The 25,567-nt window shown below is 44.5% G+C and overlaps 1 protein-coding gene across 9 annotated transcripts in view; it reads right to left on the reverse strand.

The window, feature by feature from the left end:
- Window positions 1–381: 381 nt before the first annotated feature.
- LOC147617231 (uncharacterized) overlaps window positions 382–25,567 on the reverse strand; it is a 258,130-nt gene continuing 232,944 nt past the window's right edge. For 7 of the 9 annotated variants that reach the window (XM_086776859.1, XM_086776858.1, XM_086776854.1 and 4 more), the window contains 9 exons: window positions 15,275–15,424; window positions 14,334–15,120; window positions 13,911–14,006; window positions 13,643–13,797; window positions 13,296–13,534; window positions 12,983–13,089; window positions 11,539–11,992; window positions 11,266–11,365; window positions 10,076–11,122 (listed from right to left, as the gene is read on the reverse strand). In XM_086776859.1, the coding sequence (XP_086632985.1) occupies window positions 10,544–11,122; window positions 11,266–11,365; window positions 11,539–11,992; window positions 12,983–13,089; window positions 13,296–13,534; window positions 13,643–13,797; window positions 13,911–14,006; window positions 14,334–15,120; window positions 15,275–15,424 (2,667 nt within the window). In that variant the 3' untranslated portion in view covers window positions 10,076–10,543. Of the gene's footprint in view, window positions 886–10,075; window positions 11,123–11,265; window positions 11,366–11,538; window positions 11,993–12,982; window positions 13,090–13,295; window positions 13,535–13,642; window positions 13,798–13,910; window positions 14,007–14,333; window positions 15,121–15,274; window positions 15,425–25,567 lie in introns of those variants that run through there. The other 2 variants (XM_086776855.1, XM_086776852.1) reach the window with 2 other exon arrangements.

Raw genomic sequence — 25,567 nt, forward strand, 5'->3', positions numbered from 1 at the left:
CTCCTTTTAAAAGCCCCATCAAAAAACAAAGTTCCATCTATATCCTGCAACTCCTCATGTATACTATGATTAGGAACAACTTGCTTTTCAATGTCTTTAATGAGTTTGGGTTTAACTTGGACCTCCTTATAGGTGAGCATATCTGCCATGTGAGCTCTCACACTATCTTCTTTGATGAAACTTATGTCAAATTCTTGTAAAGTCATAATCCATTTTTGTACCTTTGGATTGTCACTTGGATATCTCATCACATGAGACAACAAATTACAAGAGGTAAGAACAACAAAAGATCTATAAATCAAATAAGATTTCAATATTTTAGTGGCATACACAAGTGTCCATATTAACAACTCAACCTCATGACATGTCTTCTCCATCTCACCCATTGTCTTGCTAATATAAAAAACGGGCCTCATATAAGATTGCTTTGTCCCTTTCTACATAAGCACTGCTACTACTGCATGCTTTCCAACACTAAGGTTCAGATAGAAAGGCTGGCTCCAATCTGGGGGCATCATTATTGGAAGAGCATAAATCATATCTTTAAGATTCTCGAAAGAATTCTCTTCCACTTGACTCCACATAAATGGATCTCTTTGACTGGCTTTTTGCAAAGGATAAACATGTTCTGCAAGCATACAAAAAGATCTAGACAAATACTTGAGTTTTTTTAAAAAACTCATTAGCTCCTTGGTTGACCTTGGGCTCTCCATTTATAGTAAGCCTTCCACTTTTGAAGGATCTGGGGCTATTCCATTTTCACTTACTTCATGACCCAAGAGTACCACTCAAGCTCTTGCTATCTTACATTTAGCTAGATTGAACTGGGCTCCATCATCATCAAGGCGTGTAAACATTGAGTCAAGCCTCTCCACATGTATCCACCTGTCAATGTAAACACGGAAGTCATCCATAAATATCCCAACAAAGTTTCCAAGGATTTTGTCTACCCAACTTTAAAAACTAACATAAGCATTGAGAAGTCCAAAAGACATAACTCTATAACAAAACACTCCCCATGGAGTAATAAGCTGGTCTTTTTCTGATTTTTTGGGGTTATCCTAGTTTGAAAATAGCCACTAAAACCATCAAAAACTAAGTATCTCTCATGCCTTGCCGCCTGGTCTAATATCTCATCCTGAAAAGGAAGAGGATAATGATGCCTTTTTGTAGTAGCATTAAGGGGTTTGTAATCCACACAAACTCTCCACTTGTTACCCTTCTTAGGCATAATGACTATAGGGGAAACCCATTCTGCATCATCAAGACAGAGTATATGAAACCAGTCAGTATTAATTTAGTGACTTCTGCCTCCAAGATCAGTCTTTGAATAGTCCCTAATCTTCTCAATTTCTGGGCTATGAGCTTTGCTCCCTCTTTTAATTTAATCTCATGAACCATACTCAAAGTACCTCTCATTTGAGTATAGTCTTTGGAAAAAAGTTTGGGGTGTTTGTCAAGTAATACTCCATTGCTCTCTTTCCTTATCACTGGTTGGATCACTTATGCAAGCATCTCCATAAGCTCAGTTTTTGGAATGTTGGGTTTCTCACCTTGAGCACAAGCTGGTCCCGTTGTGTGGTTAGTCATTTGCATGCCACAAATATCTACTTCAAGTTCCAAAAGACTTTAATCCATTGCTGATTCCTTATCAGTTTCATTTGAGAAGCCTATAGAATAAGCATCATAGCTATCAAAAGAGGCTGAACCAGCTCCTTTTTCTGACTCCAGCTTTTCCCCAATTTCTAGAATCTTGCCAATGTTTAAATCATATCTTGTCCTCTTCTCTTTAGGTCTGTCAACAAATAAATCAATGCAACCTCTATACCAAATCCTGCCTAGATTTCATTGCAATTAGCCAGGGTCTTCCCAAAATGATGCGATATGGCCCAACCCCTACTGGCATGACATGCATATCAATGACCACCTTTTGTCTAAGAATATTTAACTCCGTGCCCTCCATCACACCAAGACATTTACCTTTGAACCATTGGCCATTTTTACACTGAAGATAGACTTGCCTGTTACTTCTAAACCAAGATCATGTACAACTTCTTTACTCATGACACATACCTGAGCTCCACCATCTATGTAGACTTTGCTCACTTTCTTGCCCCATGAATCCAAACATCATCAATATGCAAAATATCGGAAACCCTACTTAATTGAACCACATTAGTCTCTTGCATTTTAAACTTAGCTCGTCTAACACTTGCAAGTTTATGCCATTGTCGTCTTATTATGGAGTTCATTTGTAAAAGCTGACCATACGTGATATCTGCCTTTTTGTGCTTCACATTCGCCAAGAGACTATAAGGAGACTTCCCCTCACCCAACTGAAAATCATCCATGCCAATCTTTCTTCTTTTAGCTTTAGCATTTCCTTGCATGCTAGATTCTGGTTTCTCCATGGTTGACTTTCCCTTTTCCCTTTTTTTTCTTGGCCCTTGATTCTTTATCTACACCTTCAAACTTAGATCTTTATATTCTTGTTCTTTTATTGGCCAACATATCATCTTCATCCTCATCTTCCTCAAAGGTTTCAAGTACATGCACATTACCCAAAGGACCTTGGGGTTGTGCTTGCCCTTGCATTGGTCCTTGATTTCCATTATTTACATTTCTATTACCTTCCAGCCTTTGAATGATCGGATACACATCTCCTGGCTCTCTCCTTGGTTGAGGACATTGAGGAGCTATATGTCCCCTCTCCCTACAATTGTAGCATTGGAAGTGTTCCATTCGATTTATTTATGGCCTTCCTCCTTGTGGTCTTCTAACTTGGTTCTGAATAACTTGCATAGAAAGATTAAGATTTCCAATTTGCTCAGTTAATCTTTGAATTTCTTGATGTAGACCATGTTGTCCTCTATTTGGCTCAACAGTCCTTAGAGTCTTAACACGATGCTCCCTTTCTACATGTATGTCAACAAGCAAAGGGTCCACGACATGTCCACATGTTCCATGGTCATATCTAGTTGATATGCCTATTTCTCTTTTCTTTCGAGCCAGCTCTTATTTCCTTACCTTTTTCTTCCATTGCTTTGTAGCCAACCTAACTGCCTCGTCATAAGTGTTCGGGTCCTTTGAGTTTCAGCTTTTCCTTTTAATAACACCATGTAACAATTCTATAAATTTGTCTTTCTTTAAGAAATCGGGTGGTAATTGATTTTCTCCCAAAACCCTCACAATTCTTCTCCATACCTCTTCAAACCTATTTACAAAGGCTATAATCCCTTCTTGTTCCCCTTGATACAATATATTGAGTTCCCTCCAAAGGTCCTATGGATTATCAGCCCTCCCATACTCCCTTCTTAAAGTATTCCTCAAGCGCTCCCAATTACCCTTGTCCTCTTTTGCTAACACATCCTCATACCACTCTCTAGCTGCTCCTTCCAGGAGTAACCCTACCATTCGGACTTTGTATGCATCATCATCCCTATTTTTGCTAAGGTCTGCCAATTCTATCCCTCTTAAAAGTATATCCACATTCTCCCCATTTTTTCCTATGAATAATTCATACCCTGAATCAGCCACCATAGGTCTTGAGTTGACCCACAAGCGGAATCTGACTTATTGATCAAAGCTCTAACACACATCTTCTTTCTCCTCTGTGGAGACACCACAACATGTGAGACTTGGCCTTTGAACCTGAGTGTCTCTATAGTTGACAAGTTGTACAGTAAATCCCTAATGAAGTTACACTAAACAATTCTCATCACACACCAGCACAAGTCCTCTTTCCTCAATCAAAAAAAACTTCTCTTGTTATGCAATAAAAGACATTTAAATGAAACTTTGAGACAATGGTAGATAACAAGAAAGCTCTCATTTTCACATTGAGTATAATATTGATAGCCAACTAGCAAACTAGAAACTGACATCATTCACAGTAACTGACAAACCTAAACTAGTGATATATAACTTGGATCAGTAGAGATCCTCTTCATCACACACTTTTGCATGCACGATTTCTTCTAGAAGATGTGGAGATAGGTGGACATCTCTCATCCATTTGGAAAGACTCGACAGTAAGAACCATTTGTACTCCGTTCTGAGGGAGCTAAGCACCTCCACAATGAACCCAAGACATAGAACATTTCTGACATGAGGCTCGAGGACCAAAGATTATATCATTGTTGTAAATTTGAACTCCAGCACCCATAACAAGAAGAGGTTTGTGATGTTTATGATGCTATTTAGAGAATCTCGACCAGACAATCAAAGTAAACCTTGGAAACCACTCAAACTTGGGGAGGCAACACCTGCCTACTTTCAAGATAATCTACTTATATATCCCTTGTCTCACTCACTTACAGGGGCAAAAGGTTTTATAAAGTGTATAATGATTCTACAATGATTGTTTATATGTCAACTCCAACTTTCATCAAAATCAAATGATGACAAGACCTTATCACAAATATCCACAACACAAAGGAGGCTGACATAGGGTTGGTGCTTAGACTTGCAACATCTTTCCTATTCTATTTGGGTGCTTTTAGGTGATGGAAAAAGAGGAAGGATCCCCTTTCACATATAACAAACACATGTTATTGCTTTGATATCTTTTCTTTTGTCTTCTGAGACCTTTTTTAAAAAGGTGCCTTACTCCTCGTCTTGGAGAATCTGTCATGGAGAGAGCAGAATTTTTGCTAACATCTGCAGATATAAGAGGTTGATACTTACAGTTGTTTCCTTGCATGATCTCATGTTTTTCATACAATAAAATTCCATCAATGTCATGGTCAAGGCTAGAGTTCTAGTGTGTGACAAAAAACCATGATTTCAAGAATGAGCTTGAAGGTGTAAGAGAGTGATGGAATTTCTAAAAAAATAGTAGAAAGAAGAGCTGAAAATTGAATCAATACCAAAAACTTGCAGTCTTATTCTCCCTTGAAGTAGTGAAGACCTCATGCACTTTGATATGTAGCTTCGACTTCTATTGTTGTCAAATTGCAGCAATGATAGGATCCTTCATATAGAAGCTTGGATAGCACCTTGATGTAGGACTATGAACTGGAAGCTTGTCAAACATCCCCTGTGCTCATGCTAGCCCAGAGCATCCCTCTCAGGCTAAGGCTTCCTATCACCCACCCTCTCTACTCAGTTCGTTGAGACTGGTTGGGCTTTTATAGCTGCGCGTCAACCATCCTTGCACACAGTTCCAAACCAGCTTCTCCGCTCTCGCTTATTCTGGCTTTTGCTTCCTGGCAATGGCCACCTCCTCTGATTACTGTTCTAGGCCGGCTGTTTCCTTACACTAATTGCAAACTATGGTTGATCTTCACTATCTAATGTTCCTACCTGGACTTTACCATTGTCTCCATTTTGCAGTGTCAAAGCCATGACCAACTGCATCTTGGATCCTGATTTCACCATCTGACAAGGATGCAACTTCACAAAAATAAGCCATGTCACCATTAACATGTGTTGCACAAATCTAAGGTCCTAGATATTGAAGGTTTAATGTTTGTCCTCCCCATCTAGAGTTTAGAAAAAAACACCTTGGAAATAACTGATAAAGAGCCATGTTCATATGTCATTGTTGCCTTCTCTTAATTGATCTTGTATTATATGTGCCATTAAGGGTTTTATGTGCCTTTATATTTGGCCTAGATATTGAGAGCAAATCAGATGCTCAACACCTGCTTAGACTAAGAGCCTCTCCAAGATGTTGTAATCCCACTCATGTGTGCCCAAGGTCAACAATTACCACTTCCATATTGCATTCTTCGTGGGTTGTGCCTTTAGCCTCAACTATTTATTGCTTTCAATTTAGACAAAGCTAGGAAAGAGATAAACCTTCTGTCTTTGTTCCTGTGGTCTCATAGACCTCGCGTCCCTAATTGAAAACAACGCTTAGTGATAATGACCTTTCATCTTTGTAGACATCCCACTTACCCGCTCTATGGACCTCATGAACTGTCACCATCACCTCACGTTGGTGTGCCACCAATGCTGGGGTGAGATCATTCCCCATGTACACCAGTGTGGCCTTGAGGGCAGCCCGTCTGTCTAAGAAGGTTGGTGGCATCAGTAGATAATTTGATGATGAGAGGCCACTCCCATGTCATATCCTTCCTTGCCCTCATGTATCTGCAAAGGTAGGGGGGGCCCATCCACTCCTTTCATTTGGCAAAGTGTCATGGCATCTACCTTGGGGGAAAATCCTGAGATGTAGCCCCTGCACTCGCACATGGAGGGTCCTATCTTTCTTGTGTTTCTCCTCAAGATTCTCATGTGTGATGCTCTATGGGGGTTTGTTCTTCTTCACCACCTCCACCCAATCTTTCTTGGTGGTTTGCAGTTCTTCCTGCCGCAACTTATCACTCGCAGCCTTTAGCTACTCCAAGTCTGTTCTTAGATCCTCTTGTATATTCAATTTCCCTTACTTCACTGTATGTATGGTCCTTGATAGCGGCCTTCAGGGCTTCCATTTATGGTGGGAGTTTCACTATCATGCAGCCTCGCCTGTTGTTGCATCTGGGTCTTTTTCAACGATTGAATCTCCTCCTGATGGTATAACTTTGCCTCCAATTCTTCAATCTTGCTTTTCTTACCCTGGACCTCCTTGAAGAGGCCTTCCAACTATTGGTTGAAAACCTTGTCCAACACCTTTTTCCGCTCAATCAATGCCTTCTCGATGTTGTCCTCCATGGTCTTGATGTATGCCTCTAGCTCCTGTAGGTTCATCTTGGCTATTCCCCCTAGTTGCTGCCTTGGGGGCTTGAACAAGGTGGGTGGGATAAGGGATACAAGGTGCCTGCAATGCGTCATAGATGGCAGCACCACCAACGCACAAAAAAACATGAGAGAGAGAGAGAGAGAGAGAGAGAGAGAGAGTATCTTGCATAATATCCTTAATGTTCAAATAGGTTGAAAGGGCAATGGTAGCTTGCCCTTTGTTTGCGAAAGCTTCTAGGTTGTATATAAATACCTAGAAGTCAACCCTTTTTAGTTGCATAGAGAGAGATTTACAGGAGCTTGCTTGGTAGGATCATGTTGTGCCGCACGTGGGACCATTGTATGTCACTTGGGCTATCCTATCGAGGTGGATGTCACTAACAAGCGACTTTTAGACTGGATCTCAAGCCGTATTGGGGATAAGGCTGTGTACTAGAAGTCTCAGGCATGGCCGTTTCACACCCGACTCTGAAAGTGGCACATGACATTATGCTTACTTCCTTGGTCTCGAAAGACTTTGATAGCTCTCACCCAGTCGCTCTTCGATTCATGTTGTGGAAAAAGAAAGGCAATAATCCACGGTTGTCTTGGGTTTCATGGAAGCATATTACCACCCCGAAGAGATTGGGAGGGGCATCTCTACTGGATGTCTGGGTACACCTTGCCTGTAGGTGGACTTTACTTTAGGCTGTGTGTGTTGATTCCCAACCATGGACAGATATGACTTGCATTTTTGGAGGATGTGGGTATTGTGCATGGGAAGACTTGGATTGTTGCATCTTGGTGGGATGTTTTAAATGCTTCACAATCTGTGCGTATATCTGCTTCTCCTCTATTGGATCATTTGGTTAAATCATGGCAAGAGGTTATACGGTTCACATCTTGGAGACCTCCAGATTCTCGTCAAGATGAGAACTCCCTGCTTGCAGAGGTGTTGGCCACCTCTCGTGTGACTACTTGGCTAGAGAAGAATAATTGTAGACGGCAATTCAATTGTATGGCGATATTGGGTGTTGTGAGGATGTTTGATACTTTGTTTCCTGGGCGGCTGCGAATGTTATCCTTCCACTATGCTTGTCATAGATTTCGTGTGCCCTGAGGTGTGTATTCGGTTTTCTCTGGGGCGCCTTCCTAGGATGGATTCTTCTCATGCATGGGATGATTGGGTGTTGGGTCGCAAGACCATGCTGTTGAAGGCTTCCGCTAATGTTGTATATCATCTTTTGGTCCAAGAGAAGGGTTGGATTGCAGAAAAAGCTAATAAAGTATGGAATGTTAAGAAAACGACCTCCTGGTGGAAGCGCATCCTATTTTGTGGTTGGCATTCGAAGCTTTCTTTTCATGGCAAAGTGTTTATTTGGCGAGTCATGGTTGGGGGCCTGCCTTTGGCCACTGCCCTTCAGCGTTGGAGACTTTTGAATGGCAACTGTTTCTTCTGCCAGACTTGTCCAGAATCTGGTCGGCACAAATTTATTTCTTGCTCGGTGGCTCGCTAGATATGGGAGTTCATCTTTTCAGTGTGGCAAATGGTGACTGGACACACTTTGTCACCCAAGCAGTGGATATTTGGACATGATCAACCCGGGGGGAACAATCAGCAACATGAGGTCTTCTTCTTTTTCTTTTGATGGTTGGGTCTTTGGCATAATTGGCTCATGCGAAATGCTTTCATCTTTGATTCACAATCAAGGGTGAAAGGTCATGTCCAACATGTTGGTGGTCTATTGCTTTGGCAATGGTAGCGCCCTCGAATCTCATAATATGCTGTGCAACAACAAATGTAGTGCTCCTCCATCTCTGGCTCTATCCAACAAATCTGACAAATCGTGTCCCCTGGAGGTATGCCTCTAAATCTACCTATCTTTATCTCTAACTGATGTGAAGAGGTGCGGATCTACCCAATGGCGCACCTCAATCCATGAGACAGATGGATATCCATGTATCTCGGTCTAAGTATAAAGCCATCCTCAATGGTGCGGAGAAGATGGTCTCTATAGAAAGCCATCTTCGTCCCCGACTCCTGTGAGGGCTCTAGCCATGTCCTCCTAGTGTCCAGCTGAATGAGGTCTTGTCTGATGACACTACTAATCTCAAGAATGTGTCAAGGTGAGAGAGGGTGCCTCCAGAGAGTACTGGAAGGGTGGAAGTCTGTCTAAACTGAACCCATGGAGCTCAAACCAGGATGCTATCTGTGCATACCAACATGAAGTGTCTCCCTCCATGGCTAGCTGATGAGAGGACTCTAAAGCAAGTCGTGCATACCTGTGTCGGGGAAGCTCCCAGGTACTATGAATGAAGGACACTGATCTGGCAAGAGCCTCGACTATGATCGGTGGTGCTCCCATCTCGGCTCTGATAATCTCATGGGCTATCGAGGCCTTACCCTGAATCATCCTGGAGATCATGGACACAAGCGGTCTCTCCATCGATCTCCATCCATCGTATGTGCGTCCTGATCGACTGTGACAATCTAGAGAGAGAGAGAGAGAGCGATCCCAAGTAATGGACGAATTCGGGGCTTAGTGCTGTGGCAGCTTTTGGCCATGGCTTCCGCGCATGTGATAGGCCGAGAGTTGGCTGCCTCTTGGATTTGGATCATCCGCACAGTTCCATTGCTTGCATAGTTAATAGAGGGTTTTTTCCCGGCGGCATCGTCACTGCTAGGGAAAATGTATCAGTTGTCTGGACTGTCTACTGTCTACTAATTCTGTCCCCCCTCCCCCCTTTTTCTGAGTTTGTTTGTGTTCTAGCCCAGCTGTTGGCCATGATGCCTATGTACATTACCTTTGCATAATATTACATTCTTACCTTTACGAAAAATGAAAGAGAGAACGATCCCAAATAATGCATGTCTTGTTCATATTTCATAAGAATCAGACCATCAAAGAAATATCCACGATGAAACTAAAGAACAAACAAATTGGGCAAAATGCTTTCAAGGCACACAAGCAACAAATTTAACTGACATGCAATATTGACATAAAGGCATCAGAAAACTGACCCTCCAGCACCTTGCAAGTAAACAAATCAACACAATGGTACACTGAGTGAGGTGGCATTCTAAAGAGTTTTAAAATAGCTAGAGTCCATGACAATTGTGTGCACGCAAGTATGATTTGTCATTCAAACAACACACAACTCTTGAATAGGAAGAGGATGAGTAAAAATTATGATATGAAGCCATGATAAGCTCCCTTGTGAAGTAGGCTTAAAACAAGTTATCATCTCATACAGACACTACTGGCACCTAGCTTGAGACATTCTATCACAATGTGTCAGCATGAGATTTTGAAGTAGAAATGTGTGCACCTTGCTAGTTATCTCTAATGTAGGGCTTCATAACTGCATCACATTTGGCATAAATCACTCTCAAGAGGAAGCATTCTTCAGGTTTGTTCAATCTTCAGTAACCATGTCAATCCACAAAAAGACATTTACAAAGTGAATATGTATTTAAGTAGTGCACACACTTCAAGTACTTCCAATCTTTCATCCTGGGACTCGTCCATGTTCACACATCAAGTCTATGACACCACAAGAACCCAGAGATCTTTGCATGTCCATAGCCTTATCATCGTAAGGGTAGTGTGCGGATGTCCCTATGGACATCAATATGCAATAGGCCATGTGCTCCATACAAAGGCAAAATGGACTGTGTGATGTCCCAAAGTGCCCATTACAAGACACAGAAGAAGGCACCGAAAATGGTGGATATAGAGCCTCTGCCAAATGTTTATACATATTTCCATCATGCTCCACACATCATTGTAACATATGTCAGCAGATGTGCTCTTTGGATGCTTTCATGTACTCACCATAGTGCAAACGTCCTCATCTACACAATATGCATGTGGAAGTTCTACTCACTGAGGGAGCATATCATAGCCACTCCACGCTGTATCCAGTGGCTTGAAGGGTGCTTAGAAGGCAGCCTTATACTCATGAGAAAGTTGGTTGAATGTCCTGTCGTGGCAAGGACTCCCCTTCTTTCTGCCGTCCTGTAAACCGGACAGTTGTAATGGGGATAAGGTTGGATTTTTGCTGCTGGAGAAGGCTTCAGCCAGACGATTGGGGCAGGCACATGGATAACTTTTGGCTTCGATTCACACAAACACCTCTCTGCAGGATCCCATGCACATCCCTCTAGGAAAAAACCCTTGATGAACACCCCCTCATCAGGTGCAGTTTTGGGTTCTTTTTCGAGAATTTGGAAGTCAAATGCAAGTGTATCAATGGCCAGCTTGTGTTTTCGAGCGTAGTTTTGCAGTGAGGCCGTCATGAAGGATTGTGCAAAGAAGAAACCACTAATCCAATGGATAACTGGAGGTCCGCTTTCATACCAGGCTTGTAGCATTTCGATACGTTTGAGGAGATCGGTGAAGTATGAAGAGAGTGATTTCAAAGAAGGATACGAGACTTTCTTCCAGATATCAGGAACCTAGAGAAAAGTGAAACAGATTAATTATCAGAATCCAAAACTTTGTTCTAGTTCCACTCCCACCCCCCCCCCCCCCCCCCCCCCCCCCCCCCCCCCCTTTATTTGCAGAGTACAACCAAACCAACCCCATGAAAGGGACCCACCTGGTTTACAGCAATACTGTGATAAGCCTTTTCTATTTCAGCAGACATGACGACCACTCCTCGTATTGCTTTCTCCATGCTTTTCAGTGTTGTCCTGATCCTGCAATGATAATCAGAGGGAGGTAGGTCTTATCTCAAACTCTTTGAAGATAGTCCTTCTAAACGATTAGGGTGTGATTAATCCTTTAATCAAAAGGGGCCGGTTCACATTTTCTTCATCCTCTACTGATTAAGGAAGGCAAGAGACACTTGCACAGTAGGGAAACTACATACCGATCAAGAAGTTTGTTGAAACGAGCCATTTCTTGGCTAAGGACCGAGTGCATGCTTTCTTCGTACAGAATGGGATACTTTCTCTCACAAGCCTCTATATCAAAGTTTAATGGAAGCATTTTTATAAGGTTTCCAACAACTTCCGCGATTGTTTCTGATGCTTTTGGGCCACTGGAGCTCCCCCCTCCTGTAGCCATTGAAGCTTGGAGCATGGATGTCAAGAGCAGGTTTGTCTCATTCAAGTCCTTGGTGATGTCTGCATTAGCATGTAAACCAAAGGCCTCTGGCATGGGGATCACAGGAAAGTCATCAATATGAGACAGGTAAGATCCCAAGTCCCCTGGTGATGGGGTGACATATTTTCCAGATTCTGAGAGCTTATAGCCAGTTTGAATTATATCCTTACAGTAGACTCTCTTCAAGATTGCAATCAGCAAGAGCCTGTCTTTGTCATCTAAAAATCAAATAAAAACATCAAATATAAACATGGTCAAAATCAAGGATGAAGGCAATTAAGAATGCCAACAGGCTCTAGCCCAAGCGGTAAAACCCTGGTCTGCCAATGTGCAGATCCAGGGTGCGAACCCTGACATATAAATATAATAAATAATCTCTGAGGGAAAAAAAGAAAGAAAGAAAAAAACAAACAAGCTGGTTCCCCCAGTTATTCTGAGCTAGAAGATCATGGAGAAGACTTGGCTGGAGGTGGTTCAGGTCATCCTCTCCTGATTCCAGCATCCCGGTTGATGTCCCCATTTGTAAAAGTCAAGGAGTGAAATGCACTTTCTTTATCTGCTCCCAGAAAAGAGACTTCTGTTGAGTCGTATAAAATCATACAAAGGGAGATCTCAACCAATTGGGGGCACTATGCTGCCATAAAATCCCCATAAGAGTGGAGGAGAAGAAAATACCATGGTTCCACTCTCTTATAAATCTGCTGCGTTTTGCTTGCGCAGCTCTAGAAGATCCCTGTATACGGGCCTAGATGGCCAAAAGAGTATGAACGATGTCACTCCATATACTGCAGATACACTGGGTGTCAAAAACATGAATAGCTCGGAAGGCCTCTGAGCATCTGGTCTTCCAGATATGCCACACCGTGATACTAGCAATAATCTCCCAGGTCGTGTCAATACTGGTGTGTAACGTAATTGAAGGATATCCTGAAGCAAACATCTCTGAGCTACTACGGACAAGAATAACAGGATCTGCATCACAGGTGGCCTCAAAAAGAAGCAGTGGGCCAGACTGAGTCAACCATGCAACAGCACTCACCTTCCCGTTTTCACCAGTTCTAATCCAAAAAAGAATGCATCTATGCACGATCATGGTCACCAAAAAACAGATTCATCGCCCAATATTCCCAATACATGGTAGAAGGGAAAAACAACAGACATGGAACATTTAGAAGAAAGCGTTTGATAGCTGTTGCAGATGCGGGTACCTGTAACCCGTCCGCCATAATTGCATTCTCCAGTGACATAGTTTAGTGCTTGTAATGGAAGGTTACTTGGAGTGCTTTCATTTATAAACATGTGTAGTTGGCGTACACTGCAAAATGTCAAAAGCTGATCAGCAAAGACGATAAGGATGCTTACACCAAATGCGTGCACAAAAGCTGATCAGCAAAGATGATGAGAGTGCTTACACCAAATGCGTGCACACACATGCTCACGCAAGCACACGCGTGGGCACGTGCACGTGCACAAAAAAAAAAAAACTGTTTTACATGCCTTTGACTGGCGTAATTCGCAAACCTGATTCTTAGATCTCCATCGTCAAATCCATAAGGTATGTTCCAACCCAAGGGCCCAAATTTTTTCCTTTCTTGAACCACGGCATGGAAGAAACACAGTCCAAAGAGGAGACATTTGAACACTGCAGGCTGATTACAGCTCTCGAAGAATTCCTCATTGCATATTGGGTCAAGCCCATATGACCTTTTCATATTTGCTCTCAGACCTTTTGGCGGCTCATTAGTCATCTTGACTCCATTCTAAACACATCATAAATAACGTTTCTAGCCTCAAGACCCTTAACATGGTAGCAGCATTCACTGTTCAAATATGGTCAGACAGATCTAATATTAAAAACAGAATAGTACCTGCAATACAGTTATTGGAAACTTCGGGCTTGGATATGATGTCATCCACAAGCGAAAACTCGGATTCACTTCACTGGGAACGTTTTCACATATCCTCTCAAGCTCTGGCATCCAGGATGGTGCCAGATGACAGTTCTGAAGTAGCACCCATGAACCTGTCCATATATAAGAGTACATTAAAAAAAGTGCCCCTCTCACATGAAATCACACTAGAAATGTATGCATGGTGTTGTGTTTCTTCCTTGCAGGCAAAAGTGGTTAGGAACACCTGTGGCCATAGCATCCATTATAAGTGATGCTGCTTTGGGTCCTTGACCTTGACCAAGGGAGACAGGTGCAATTTTATCTGCCATTTCCTTCTCAGCTACACGAAATAAGGAAAAGCACAGATGGACATTTAGCTTCTATTAAACAGGATGCTTGGGCATAATTGCATTGTTAGGGCCTTTACACAAATACTCCGCAAGATCTGGGATGGACAGGTGATGACGGGCTTGATTGGCCAACCATGAGCAGCTGGCCCCTGCCCATTGTCAGATCATCTAAGCACAAAAGACCTGCGGCGTATATCTGTAAAGGCCCGTCGGTTGCATTCTACTCAAAGCGAATTCAAAGAAAAAAAATAAATTTACAGCTAAAACTGAACCCATTGAACATGCACAGAATAGGTTTGTGAGGGTTAAGAACTCACCTGCAAATGTGAGCAATGCAGCCGTAGGATCACTTCCAGCTGATAAAACAAAAATAAGTGGGCAGATGGCACTTGACTCTTGGTAACATGCTTCAAGATTGAACTGTGGAGGCTGGACAAACTCAGGCCCCATTTGCTCAGCTACAAACTCATGAATTGCTGGGATCACTTTGTCTGGTCGAATGCAACGCAGAAGAAGCAATCTCTGAAAGGAGCCTAGTTGTGATAGTTTCCCAGGAAACCTTTGTTTGTGAGGCTCCATAGACTCATAAATGGCTTTCCAATCCGATGGATAGGTTGATATATGAAGGTCCAGGTGCTCAAAGGCTGATAGCTTACTGAGTCTCATGATTTCTCCCCATGATTTCTCAGAAAGCCATTCTGAAGCCGGGTTGGACCTCGCAACCGAAGAACCCATCCCTCCAGTCAAGAGAAATGTCCACTCTTCTGGAGATATCTTCTTCTCGACCTCCAAAACCCGATACGCCAAGAGGCAAGAGAACAAAAGCTTGTCCTTCTCAAATAAGGACCGGCATATGTTTTTGTAGAGAACAAGGAGGAAAAATTTGTGGATGATGGCCAGACGTTTTTTCAAATCAGATGACTTTTCACTTAGAGTGATCGATGTGACGAACAGAGAAGAAAACCATGGCAGGCTATACTGATACATGGGGTCGATATTAGCCAGATCAGAGATGCAGAAGAACAGGACAGCAGCAGATTCGCCACATGCTGCATAAGCTTTTCGAGCTTCATCAATATTTTTTTCTGTTTCTTCTGCCAACGTCTGGAGAATAATACTGGATTAGGCACTGTGTTAACAACAGGTGTGTAGCCTGGCGGTGAACGGTTTCTGCCCCCAGGGCCGGGCCCTGGATTAAAAACCTGCCAGCCTACCCACTGGACACTTAAAATTTCTTTAAAGATGAAAATTCACTAACCTGCTTCACTGTGATATCGTTGCCAACAGTCTTAGCCTCTGAGATTATTTTCACTGCAGTTTCATCCTCCAATATGTTGCCCTCACTGCTAGATAAGACTTGCAAAATTTGATCCTCCAACTCCTTGAGTCTCTTCTTATTTTCAGCACTCTGCAGGATGAAATTTTAGATCAGCAAAAACGTCCATGTTTACTATCTCTATCACCCCCCTTGATTGTATATTTACTGTTAATGTTTCTTTTTTTGTTCATACTTGTGTGTGACAATATATATATATATGTGTGTGTGTGTATCTGGCAAGCATTTTGTGGCACAAGCTTATGCAGATGATTCCTTCTTCATGCCACAAGATGATCCTCGTGATCTCCGCTTTGTGATGGATGCCTTGGATCTGTTTGGTACAGCTGCAAGTCTCCGAATTAATTTCCAAAAATCCAAGCTTATCCTTCTCAAGCCACAAGCCTGGCATGATGTATTGTGGCCAGGGACTCTTGTTCCCTCCAATCAGTTGGTTAGACATTTGGGTTACCCACTTGCATGGCACACGTCATTCAAACTCAGGCTGATTGGGTTTTGCAAAGAATAAATGCTAAATTGCAGTATTGGAAGTTGGCCACATGGCCCTTTTACATGTTAAGACTCCGTATAGTGCAGTCCATTCTCATTGCATACATACAGTTCTTTTTGTCTCTGCTTGCTTGGCCAAAGAATCACTTGGATGAGTACATGTCTACTATACTAGAGATACTTTGGCAACCAAGCACAATACTAAAGGCCTCAATTGCTGCGAAAGGAAAAGTTATGTACGCCAAGACATCATGGGGGCATACATTCTCGACCTTCATACTCATGTCATTGCCAGGAAAGCCACTTTGCTCGCTGATTTTGTAGCTCAAAAATAGCCTTGGGCACAGATGTTAGCAGTGAGCCATGTGCACCACTTTGAAATCCGCCACATTTGGTGCATGATCCATGACTACTGGGAAGTGATTTTGGGCACTTTTACAGGAAATTACCAGGCTACCCCTTCAACTCTAGGTTAATCATGGACTGGAAATAGCTAACAGAGAAACTAGAATGGCATGGAAGATCACCTGACGTTGGAAACACCATGTGCTTGGAAAGCATACATTGGAGTAGGTTGTTTCGTGCTCTGTTAGGCCTGCTTGAACCACGGAAAGCTTTCTTCCTGTCACAAAAGAGTGTACGTTTTGTGGCAGATGTGGTCAATGATGAAGGCTATGTTATCTCCTTCCCTTTCTCGTACTGGTACAAACCTATTCGTACCGTACAGTTCATATGGTATGGTTCCATACGGCATGATTTTTTTTTTCGTACGGTACGGTTTCGTATGGAACGATCCCCCCCCCCCCCCCCCCCAAACTTGAGACAAAAATTCCAAATGCTAAAAAAAAAAGAAATCCTGCTCAACCAAGATCCCAAATGCTTGCAATACTTTGCAACTTTCGTGTCTACTCAGCATTCCATATGAGGTTGCTGAGAGACCCAAAAAATCTGGCAAGGTAGACTGGTCGTGTACACTTGATTGGTAGGATGAGAAGAGAATCTTGCAACATCACTTGGAGATCCCTGGTAGAGGTAGGCTAGATAGTCAGATCCTCAAGTTATGTACGAAGGAGAAGATTTGGACAGGGCCATTTTGATCTACAGAAGAGTCCCTAAACCTATCGCCTTAGATGCACTGCCCATATCGGTGCAAGGACGGTCCCTTAGTCATAACACTACATTGGGAGACATTTGGAATCACATTACCCATATAGGCTCTTTTTTGGAGACAACTTGGAGATCCAACTAGGAGAGAGACATCTCCATGTTCTGGTTCATCATGCATTGTGGACTGCTCCCCCCCCCCAACCTTCCCTCACATTCAAGCTTAAAGCTCCATAATTTGTAAGTGTGAAAAAAAAAACCGTATTTTATCATACGGTATCCCAAAATTTCATATCGTACCAAGAATTCCCGTACGGTATCGTACTGTACGATATCGTATTTTCGTACCGTGACAACTATGGTAGCAGCAAGGATATACCAATTGATTATACCACCACCTTGGTTTTCAAAGCATGGAAATATGCTATGCAATATGAGAGAGAAAATTTTACAATAAACCAAGGTGTGGGTGCATACAGCACCGGATTTTGCACAAAGCATCAACACATCTCTTTCCCAGATCTCAGTCTAGAGACAAGATACAAACATCTCTAGAAGCTGTCCAAAACTGTCCTAAAACAGTCCCCAAAATCAGCCTTGAACCAGCTCCAAACACCGCCTGTTACACGGCCAGTAACATTGGAGGGAAGGACCCTGGCTGAATCCACACGTGGAGACTGCAAGGCTACTGTATGGCTGCCTAAACTGACCAGCTGAGAGAAACGATCAGCCTCAGTATGCTGTACAGCCAGCGTAGTGTAAAGAAACTCCATAAGATAGCTGTTGCGTACAGCTAGGACTCAGAGAAGAGATATAATAACTGCCTGCTGTACGGCCAGCGCATGAAATACCACCGCAAGGACTGCTGTCCGGCCAGCGCATGGAAACAATACCAGAAACTGCTGTACGGCCAGCGCAAGAAATGAAATGAAATGATATATTAACGTCTCTAAGAGGCCATAATGGCCTATGAGACCAAAACTGAGAGTACATCTGAAGTTGGTGTCTCATCAAAGAGAACAACTAAATGAGACTAAAAACTACAATAAACTGATTGTCCTACAGTTATAAGAACAGAACTGTAAGACTGCAAGATGATACCAAGTAGAAAATACTGGAAAATACTGCAAAATGTATATCAAGTAGATCCGTGTATGCTGATCAGTTGAAGTGTTGCCCTCTTCTTAGATCAAGTATCTCCGCCATGGGGCTATCTAGAATGGAGAGGTCGTAGAAGCGAGGTAGGCGCCTCCGATACCGAGCAATAATGGCTCTGATCTGGCGATGGTGAGGATGCCGTGGTTGGGATCTTGGTGGGCGTGGACGACGAGCATGACATAAGATAACTGCTCTATCGATGGTGACTGCCTGGGAGCGTGGTCGATGCCCTGATGGCCCAATGGAGGAGGTATCAGGAAGTGTGTGGGCTGGGTTGCTGGTGCTGGTGCCGGTGCCGGTGCCGAAGAAATCTGTGAGGGTCCTCTGTCTAGGTACATCATGGCTTGGCCTCCTGTATGCCAAGAGGGTCTCTCTGTGTCTCCTGAGCTCAAGTAGAAACAATCCCAGGCATCTCTGATCCTCAAACTCCATGACCCTGCGTAACGGCCCAAAACCCTCTTGGAAGAGGTAGTGATATCTCCCTCGGATCTCATAATATATTGTACATCGGCAAATGTAGTGTTCCTCTGTCTCTACCTCCTAATAGCATAGCTGACAAATGCGGTCATCCAAGATCTGATGCACATATCGCCCTGTCTCAATCCGCAGCTGGTGTGATGAGGTTCGGGCCTGCCCAATGGCACAACGTATCCCATGTGATAGGTGTACATTCATGTACGCCGGGCGGGTGATAAAATCATCTGGTGAGAGGTGTAGAAAATGGCTCTTGTAATGAGCCATTTTCGTGCGTAAGGGCTCAAGGGGGCTAGTCCATGTCCTCTCTGTGTCTACTCTAATGATATCCATCCTGATCATGCGGTTTTGCTCTGAGCGGGTGAGATCCAAAAATGGACAATCCAGCCTGTACTGAAAGGGTGGTAGTGCCTCTATCCGCAAACCATGTAGGTTAAACCATGATCTCATCTGAGCGTACCAACAATGAGTATCTCCATCCTCTGCCAACTGTATGGATGAGGTCAATGCCAATCGGGAGTACCTCTGCTGAGGAAGCTCCCATAGCCGCTGTAAAAAGGTAACTGCCTGGAATAGGGCCTCGGTTACTACTGGTGGGGCACCCAACTTAGCCCGAACAATCTCATGTGGTACTGCTGATTTGCTCCGAATCATGCGGGCAATCATCATAATCAGTGGTCTCTCCATTTGCCTCCATCCCTCATCTGTCCCTCTTTGAGATCTGTGATGTATACTGGGCCCCCAAATTGGAGCTCCGTACAGGAGGGTCGGTGTGACAAGCGTATCAAATAGCCACAATTTGGTGCATGGCTCCGGAAACTGTATGTGTGCACACTGCCTCTCAAGTGCCCCCAAGGCTGCATGCCCTCGAGCTAATCTAGCTGTTGCTGCCTCCTTTAGGGAGAAACACGGTCCTGTGAAAGTAACTCCCAAGTAGACATATGACCTGACGTACTCTACCGGCTCCCCTCGGAAAGTGAACCAAGGCTCTGATCTCGTCACCCATGCTTGTGTGGTGTTAAACACCATAACCTTGGTTTTCCCAAGGTTCACTGTCAGATCTCTATTCACACAGAAAGCCTGTAATGCATCCAGGTGTCTCTGTAATCCCTCCGGAGAGTCTGAGATTAGAACAATATCATCAGCATATAACAAGATGGGTATCAACACCCCTGCCAGGCATGCCCCTGGGCCTCCAATCTGTCTACATAATCAGAGACCGCATCAATGTACAGTCCGAAGAGGGTGGACGATAGCGGGCATCCCTGCTTCACCCCTATCGTGCTGGTCACCCTATCGGATAGTCCGCCGCCTGGAGCTCGGACTCTGCCTGTCACAGACTCATACAAAGCATATATCCCCCACTGCATATCCTCGGGTACCTCAATGTCATGCAATCTGCGCATAAGCCTGGCACGTGGTACGGTATTGAAGGCTTTGCGGAAGTCAGTATATCGTTCTCTTCTGTGCCCTGCCCTCTTCAATAAGTGCCCGAAGTGTCAGTATGTGATCCAAGGTAGTAAATCCTTTCCTGAAGCCAGCTTGTCCATGTGCTCGATGACCATGCCTCTCTGCCCATCGGCTCAGCTCCGACTCCAATATAGAGCCATATAGTTTGGCCAAGTAATGACCAATCATGATCGTCCTGTGGTTGCTTGGTGGTACAATGATATACTCTGTCCAGCTTGTCGGGAAACCCTCACAAATGGCACGATTAAACACATGTACGATGAGCGGAGCCAAAGTGTCTCGTGCATATGAGAAGTGCTCTCCAACTAGCCCATCATGATCCTGTGCCTTTCCATTTTGTAACCTGTTTATTGCATCTAGCACCATCCGCATAGTAAAAAAGGTGCTGCTAGCTGGTCTAGCTCCCAGTGGAGGGGGTGTGGGGGGGTGTCTTGGTGTATCATATAGTTCTCTAGCATAAGTATGCCATGCCTCAGGTGCAGTAATCGGAATACCAGGCTGTCTCTCCTGAAACATCTTCCATGCCCTCTCGCTGTCCTTCCCCAGGAAGAGTTGCTAGATCTCCTCCTCTAGCTTAGCCAGATAGGCTCGTTTCTTCCTCCGCACAAGGTGTCGAAAGATCATCCTGGCCTGTCTATGCGTGTGAGACCCAATGGCAATCTCACGCTATAGCTGTGCTCGTGTCTCACGACATTCATCATCATACCAACTGTTTTGTGGGGCAGTGCTACGGGGGTGGGTGGAAGGGATCATAGTGCAGGGAAAAGCGTATGAGGCGGATGCATGTAGTACACCTGCCAATCCCCTCGTGATCTCGTCTAGAGGGCTATGCGGGTCTAAAGCGAACAAGCCATCAAATACTGCATCTTGGTAAACCCCAACTGTCTCACGTGTAAACTGATATCTTGGGTACCTAGGTAGATGAGTGGCTGGCCCATCTCTCGGGGATCTACCTACTAGTGTGAAACTCAGGTATGCATGATCGGCTGCTATGCCAATGGGCCTACTGGGAATTGTGAAACCCCGCACATCAGGTATCAATGAAGGAGATCCCATCAAGTAGTCCACTGTGCTCGCTCCCCCTTTAGAGTTCCAGTGTATGAGAGCATCTGATCCTTGCCATCTCGATAAGCCATTGTATATGACCAACCCATGTGCATTCCCGAGTGTGAGAAAATGCCTGCCATAATCTGTAATCTCCCCCTCATCCTGTGCTGATCTCTGCAACCCTACATCCTCTGCCGTGATCTCCCGGTACATAGCCTCTTGAGTATCATACAGCTCTGTCTGCTCTGTGCTTGTACGTGCATTAAAGTCTCCCAATAGTAATATGTCTCCCATGCCGGCAAACCTCATGATATCATCATATAGTGGTATATAGGGTGACTCTCCTGATGGTGCAAACCTGGACTGGGCTGGGGGAGAGTAGCATACCGCCACATGTAGCTCGCAGAGCCCCTCTCTGCATATTCGGACCCACATGTACCTCGCATCTGCATCTCTATGTACCACATGTATTTTGTCACGAAGCTCCTCCCTGTAAAGTATTGCCACTCCTCCAGATCCTCTGGTACCTCCCATTGTGCGTGGCTGAGGGCGGAAAACTGATTCCCATCTATAACCCCGTACGTCAGGAACCCTCTTGTTTGTGCACTGATGGGTCTCCGTATACATAGCAATATCACTGTGTCTGAAAGTATCCTCAAAGTATCCTGCATCTGTTCTAAGGGCTCCATTGCAATTCCACACCGTGAATCGCAAGGTCTCATAGGCCGCGCACCGTCAAGCGGGCCTCCTCTCCGTAATGATGTCTCGGCCATCTCTATATACCGCCCATTTCCCCTCTTTCCTTGCCTCAAGCACACGCAGCAAGTGTTCCTTCCGGTGTGCTATCTGTGCCGGTGTAAGGTCCTCATCCAAATAAATCTTTTCCCCCTTAAGGGCCATCCTTTGGAGAGGAAGGCCTTCTTCTTCTCCAAGTCACCAAACCTGATGATCAATATCTTCGCCCTAGTTTCATCTCTGCCTACTCGCCATGCTCCGGTAATGGGTACATCAGTGGCTCCAATTTTTGTTGCAAAAGCTTTTGCATCCTCTTGGGGATTTCCCTTTTCTTCCCACCCAACTACACGTACATGTAAGGCACGTGCCCGTCTCTTGGCTTCCTCTTCCAATGTAGCATTCATCACCTCTACTTTATTGACTGGTGTATCCTTCTGTTTTTTTACTACTTCAATCCATGGGTTGACTTCCTCAATTTGTTTCTTTGTGGCACTGGCAATTTCAGCCCATGAATGCATTTCCTTCTCACCTGCAACCACTTTTGCCTTAACATGATTCCAAAGTGTTTTGCATTTCTGTGATGTCTTTTTCACGGTCAGCCATACATGTCTTCAAAGTGCCTTCGTACGATGCAACTGTTGTGCTAATCTCTCAGAGCATGTCATCCTTCCATTTCTGCATCTCTTTTTTCATTTCCGTGTGCATCAAGGCTTGGGCTAATTCCATCTCAACCCGTTTTGGGCTTCTAAGAGAGAAGAGAGAGAAAAACTGCAGTCAGCCAGCCCAGAGAGAAAGAAAGAAAGCTGTATAAATGTCTACTAGAGGCCGAACTCGACCTATGAGACAAATCAATGTACAACTATCAATGTCCTCTGGATGTCTAGAAAAAAAGGACAAAATAAACATGAAATAAACTATGAAAGTACTAAGCTAGTGGGGGGGTGTGATGGATGGAGCACTACTGCTAGAGGCTTAGTATGCAACCTATATGTGTAGGGTATACAAGAATGCAATGCAGAAAGATATATTACCATTTGCGAAAGGCCAAAGTGGCCTATGAGACCAAAACATAGTACACAACTGATGGTGTCTCATCAAAAGTAAGACAAAAAGGACTAAAACAGTCCAAAACAGCTATGAAAGGAAAATACTCCTACTGAGGTACAACAAAAGTGTATAATATCTACAACTAGCATAAGACTGGTGTAATCTGCTCATCTCAGTATCTCTCTCATGGGGTGCTGTAAGATAGAGAAACTAAAGTGGTGGGGCAGTCATCTCCTGTGGCGGGTGATGATGGCTCTAATCCACCGGTGATGAGGCAGCAGTGGACGAGGTCCTGGTAAGCGTGGGCGACTTGCTCGACAAAGTGCTATGGCTTTGTCAAGGGTGACTCCTCCTGAAGGACATCTATGGGACGTGTGGCTCGCTGAGGGGGTAGTGGAGGTCCTGGTTGTATCTGCCGGGGTGGTCCTGGCCTTGAAAAAATCTGTCATGGCTCCCTGGCGGGGTGGATCCTAGTGTGCTGTCTTGGCTCGTAGGAGAGCCTCTCGATGGCGTCTGAGCTCCAATAAGAAAAGCCCCAACCACCTTTGATTCTCAAACTCCATCACATGTCGTAATGGTCCAAAACCCTCTCGGAAGAGACACCAATATCTCCCTCGTATCTCATAGTACACAGTACATCGGCATATGTAGTGCTCCTCTGACTCCACTTCCTGGTGACATAGCAGACAAATGCGGTCTTCTGGCTTCATCCCCTCGTATCTGCCAGTCTCTACCCTCAGCTGATGTGATGAAGTGCGGATCTGTCCAATGGCATTGCGAATGCCATGTGAGAGATGGGTGTCCATGTATGTAGACCGTATCTGCCAGTCTCTACCCTCAGCTGATGTGATGAAGTGCGGATCTGTCCAATGGCATTGCGAATGCCATGTGAGAGGTGGGTGTCCATGTATGTAGACCGTGTCACAAAGCCATCTGGGGAGAGATGTATAAAAGGGTCCTGATAGTGGGCCATCTTCGTGCCTAGTGGTAGGGGGGGGCTGGACCGTGTCCTTTCTGCATCTAGCCTCATGATGTCCATCCTGATCACCCTATTCTCCTCAGAGTGACTAAGGTCCAAGAAGGGGCAGTCCAGGCTGTAATCAAATGGAGGGAGTGCATCAATCGTCATGCCATGTAATCTCAGCCACGTACACATCTGAGTGTACCAACATTGTGTATCGCCGTCTGCTGCTAACTGCCTGGAAGAGGTAAGTGCTAGGTGGGTATCTCTGTGTAGGGAGCTGCAAAAATGTCACTGATTGGAACAGGGCTTCAGTAACCACTGGTGCGGGTCCTATCTCTGCTCTGACAATCTCATGAGGTAGCGATGGTTTGCTCCGAATCATGCGTGCGATCATAGTAACCAGTGGTTTCTCTAGTACCTGCCATCCATCATAGAAATCTCTCTCTGGTCTAACCTGGTCGACAAGCGGCTCCCTCCTCGTGTGCTAGAGGCTGGGTCCCCATATGGGTGAGCCATATAAGAGTGTAGGTGTGACCAGTGTGTCAAACAACCAGAGTTTGGTGCACGGCTCCTGAAACTGAACGTAGGCACATTGTCTCTCTAGTGCCCCTAGGGCTGCATATCCACGTGCCAATCTAGCCTCTGCTGCCTGCCTCATAGAAAACTGTGGTCCGCTGAATGTGACTCCTAGGTACACATGATTTGGTGCACTCCACTGATTCACCTCTAAAAGTGAACTGATGGTCAGATCTAGTCACCCAGGCCTGTGTAGTATTGAAGACCATAATCTTAGTCTTCCCAAGGTTCACTGTGAGGTCCCTATCTGCACAAAACGATTGCAAAGCATCCAAATGCTGTTGCAAACCCTTAAGGTCGTCTGCAAATAAGTACAATGTCATCATAGCAGTATGGGTATCCAAACCCTTGCCAGACTGGCCCCCCCATCCTGTCAATGTAGTCGGATATCTCATCAATGTTAAGTCCAAAAAGGGTGGGTGATAGTGGGCATCGCTGCTTCACCCCAATGGTGCTAGTCACTGTATCCAACATGCCTGCGGGAGTCCATACTTTGCCTATCACCGCCTTATATAATGCATAAATGCCCCACTGCATCTCCTCGGGAACACCAATGTCATGCAATCTCCTCATGAGTTTGGCACTTGGCACCGTGTCAAAGGCTTTGCAGAAGTCCACAAAGCAGCATTATATCCTCTTCCCCCGTGCTCGTCCCTCCTCAATGAGAGCCCTGAGGGTAAATATGTGATCCAAAGTCGTGAATCCTCGTCTGAAACCTGCCTGCCCAAGTGCTCTGAGTCCATGTGTCTCAGCCCATCTACTCAGCTCTCGATCCAAAATAGATCTGAATATCTTGGCCAAGCAATGGCCAATCATGATGGTCCTGTAGTTCCCTGGTATCATGGGGTCACCACTCTTAAAAAGAGGTACAATAGTATGTGCCGACCAACTGTCTGGGAAACCTTCGCAAATGGCCCTGTTCAACATGTGTACTAGCAATGGTGCCAATACATCTCTGGCATGTGAAAAATGTTCTGCTACCAGACCATATTGGTCTTGGGCTCTTCCATTACGTAGTCTGTCAATAGCATCCAAAACCATCCAAATGGTGACAAAAGTACTATGATCCGGGCAAGTTGCGGATGAGGGGTGGGGGGGCTGCCCTAGTACTTCATATAAAGTTCTTGCATATTCATGCCATGCCTCAGGTG

This window comes from Cibotium barometz, chromosome 37 (assembly GCF_041138505.1).
Source record: "Cibotium barometz isolate CiBa-2024 chromosome 37, ASM4113850v1, whole genome shotgun sequence".
Lineage (NCBI taxonomy): Eukaryota > Viridiplantae > Streptophyta > Polypodiopsida > Cyatheales > Cibotiaceae > Cibotium > Cibotium barometz.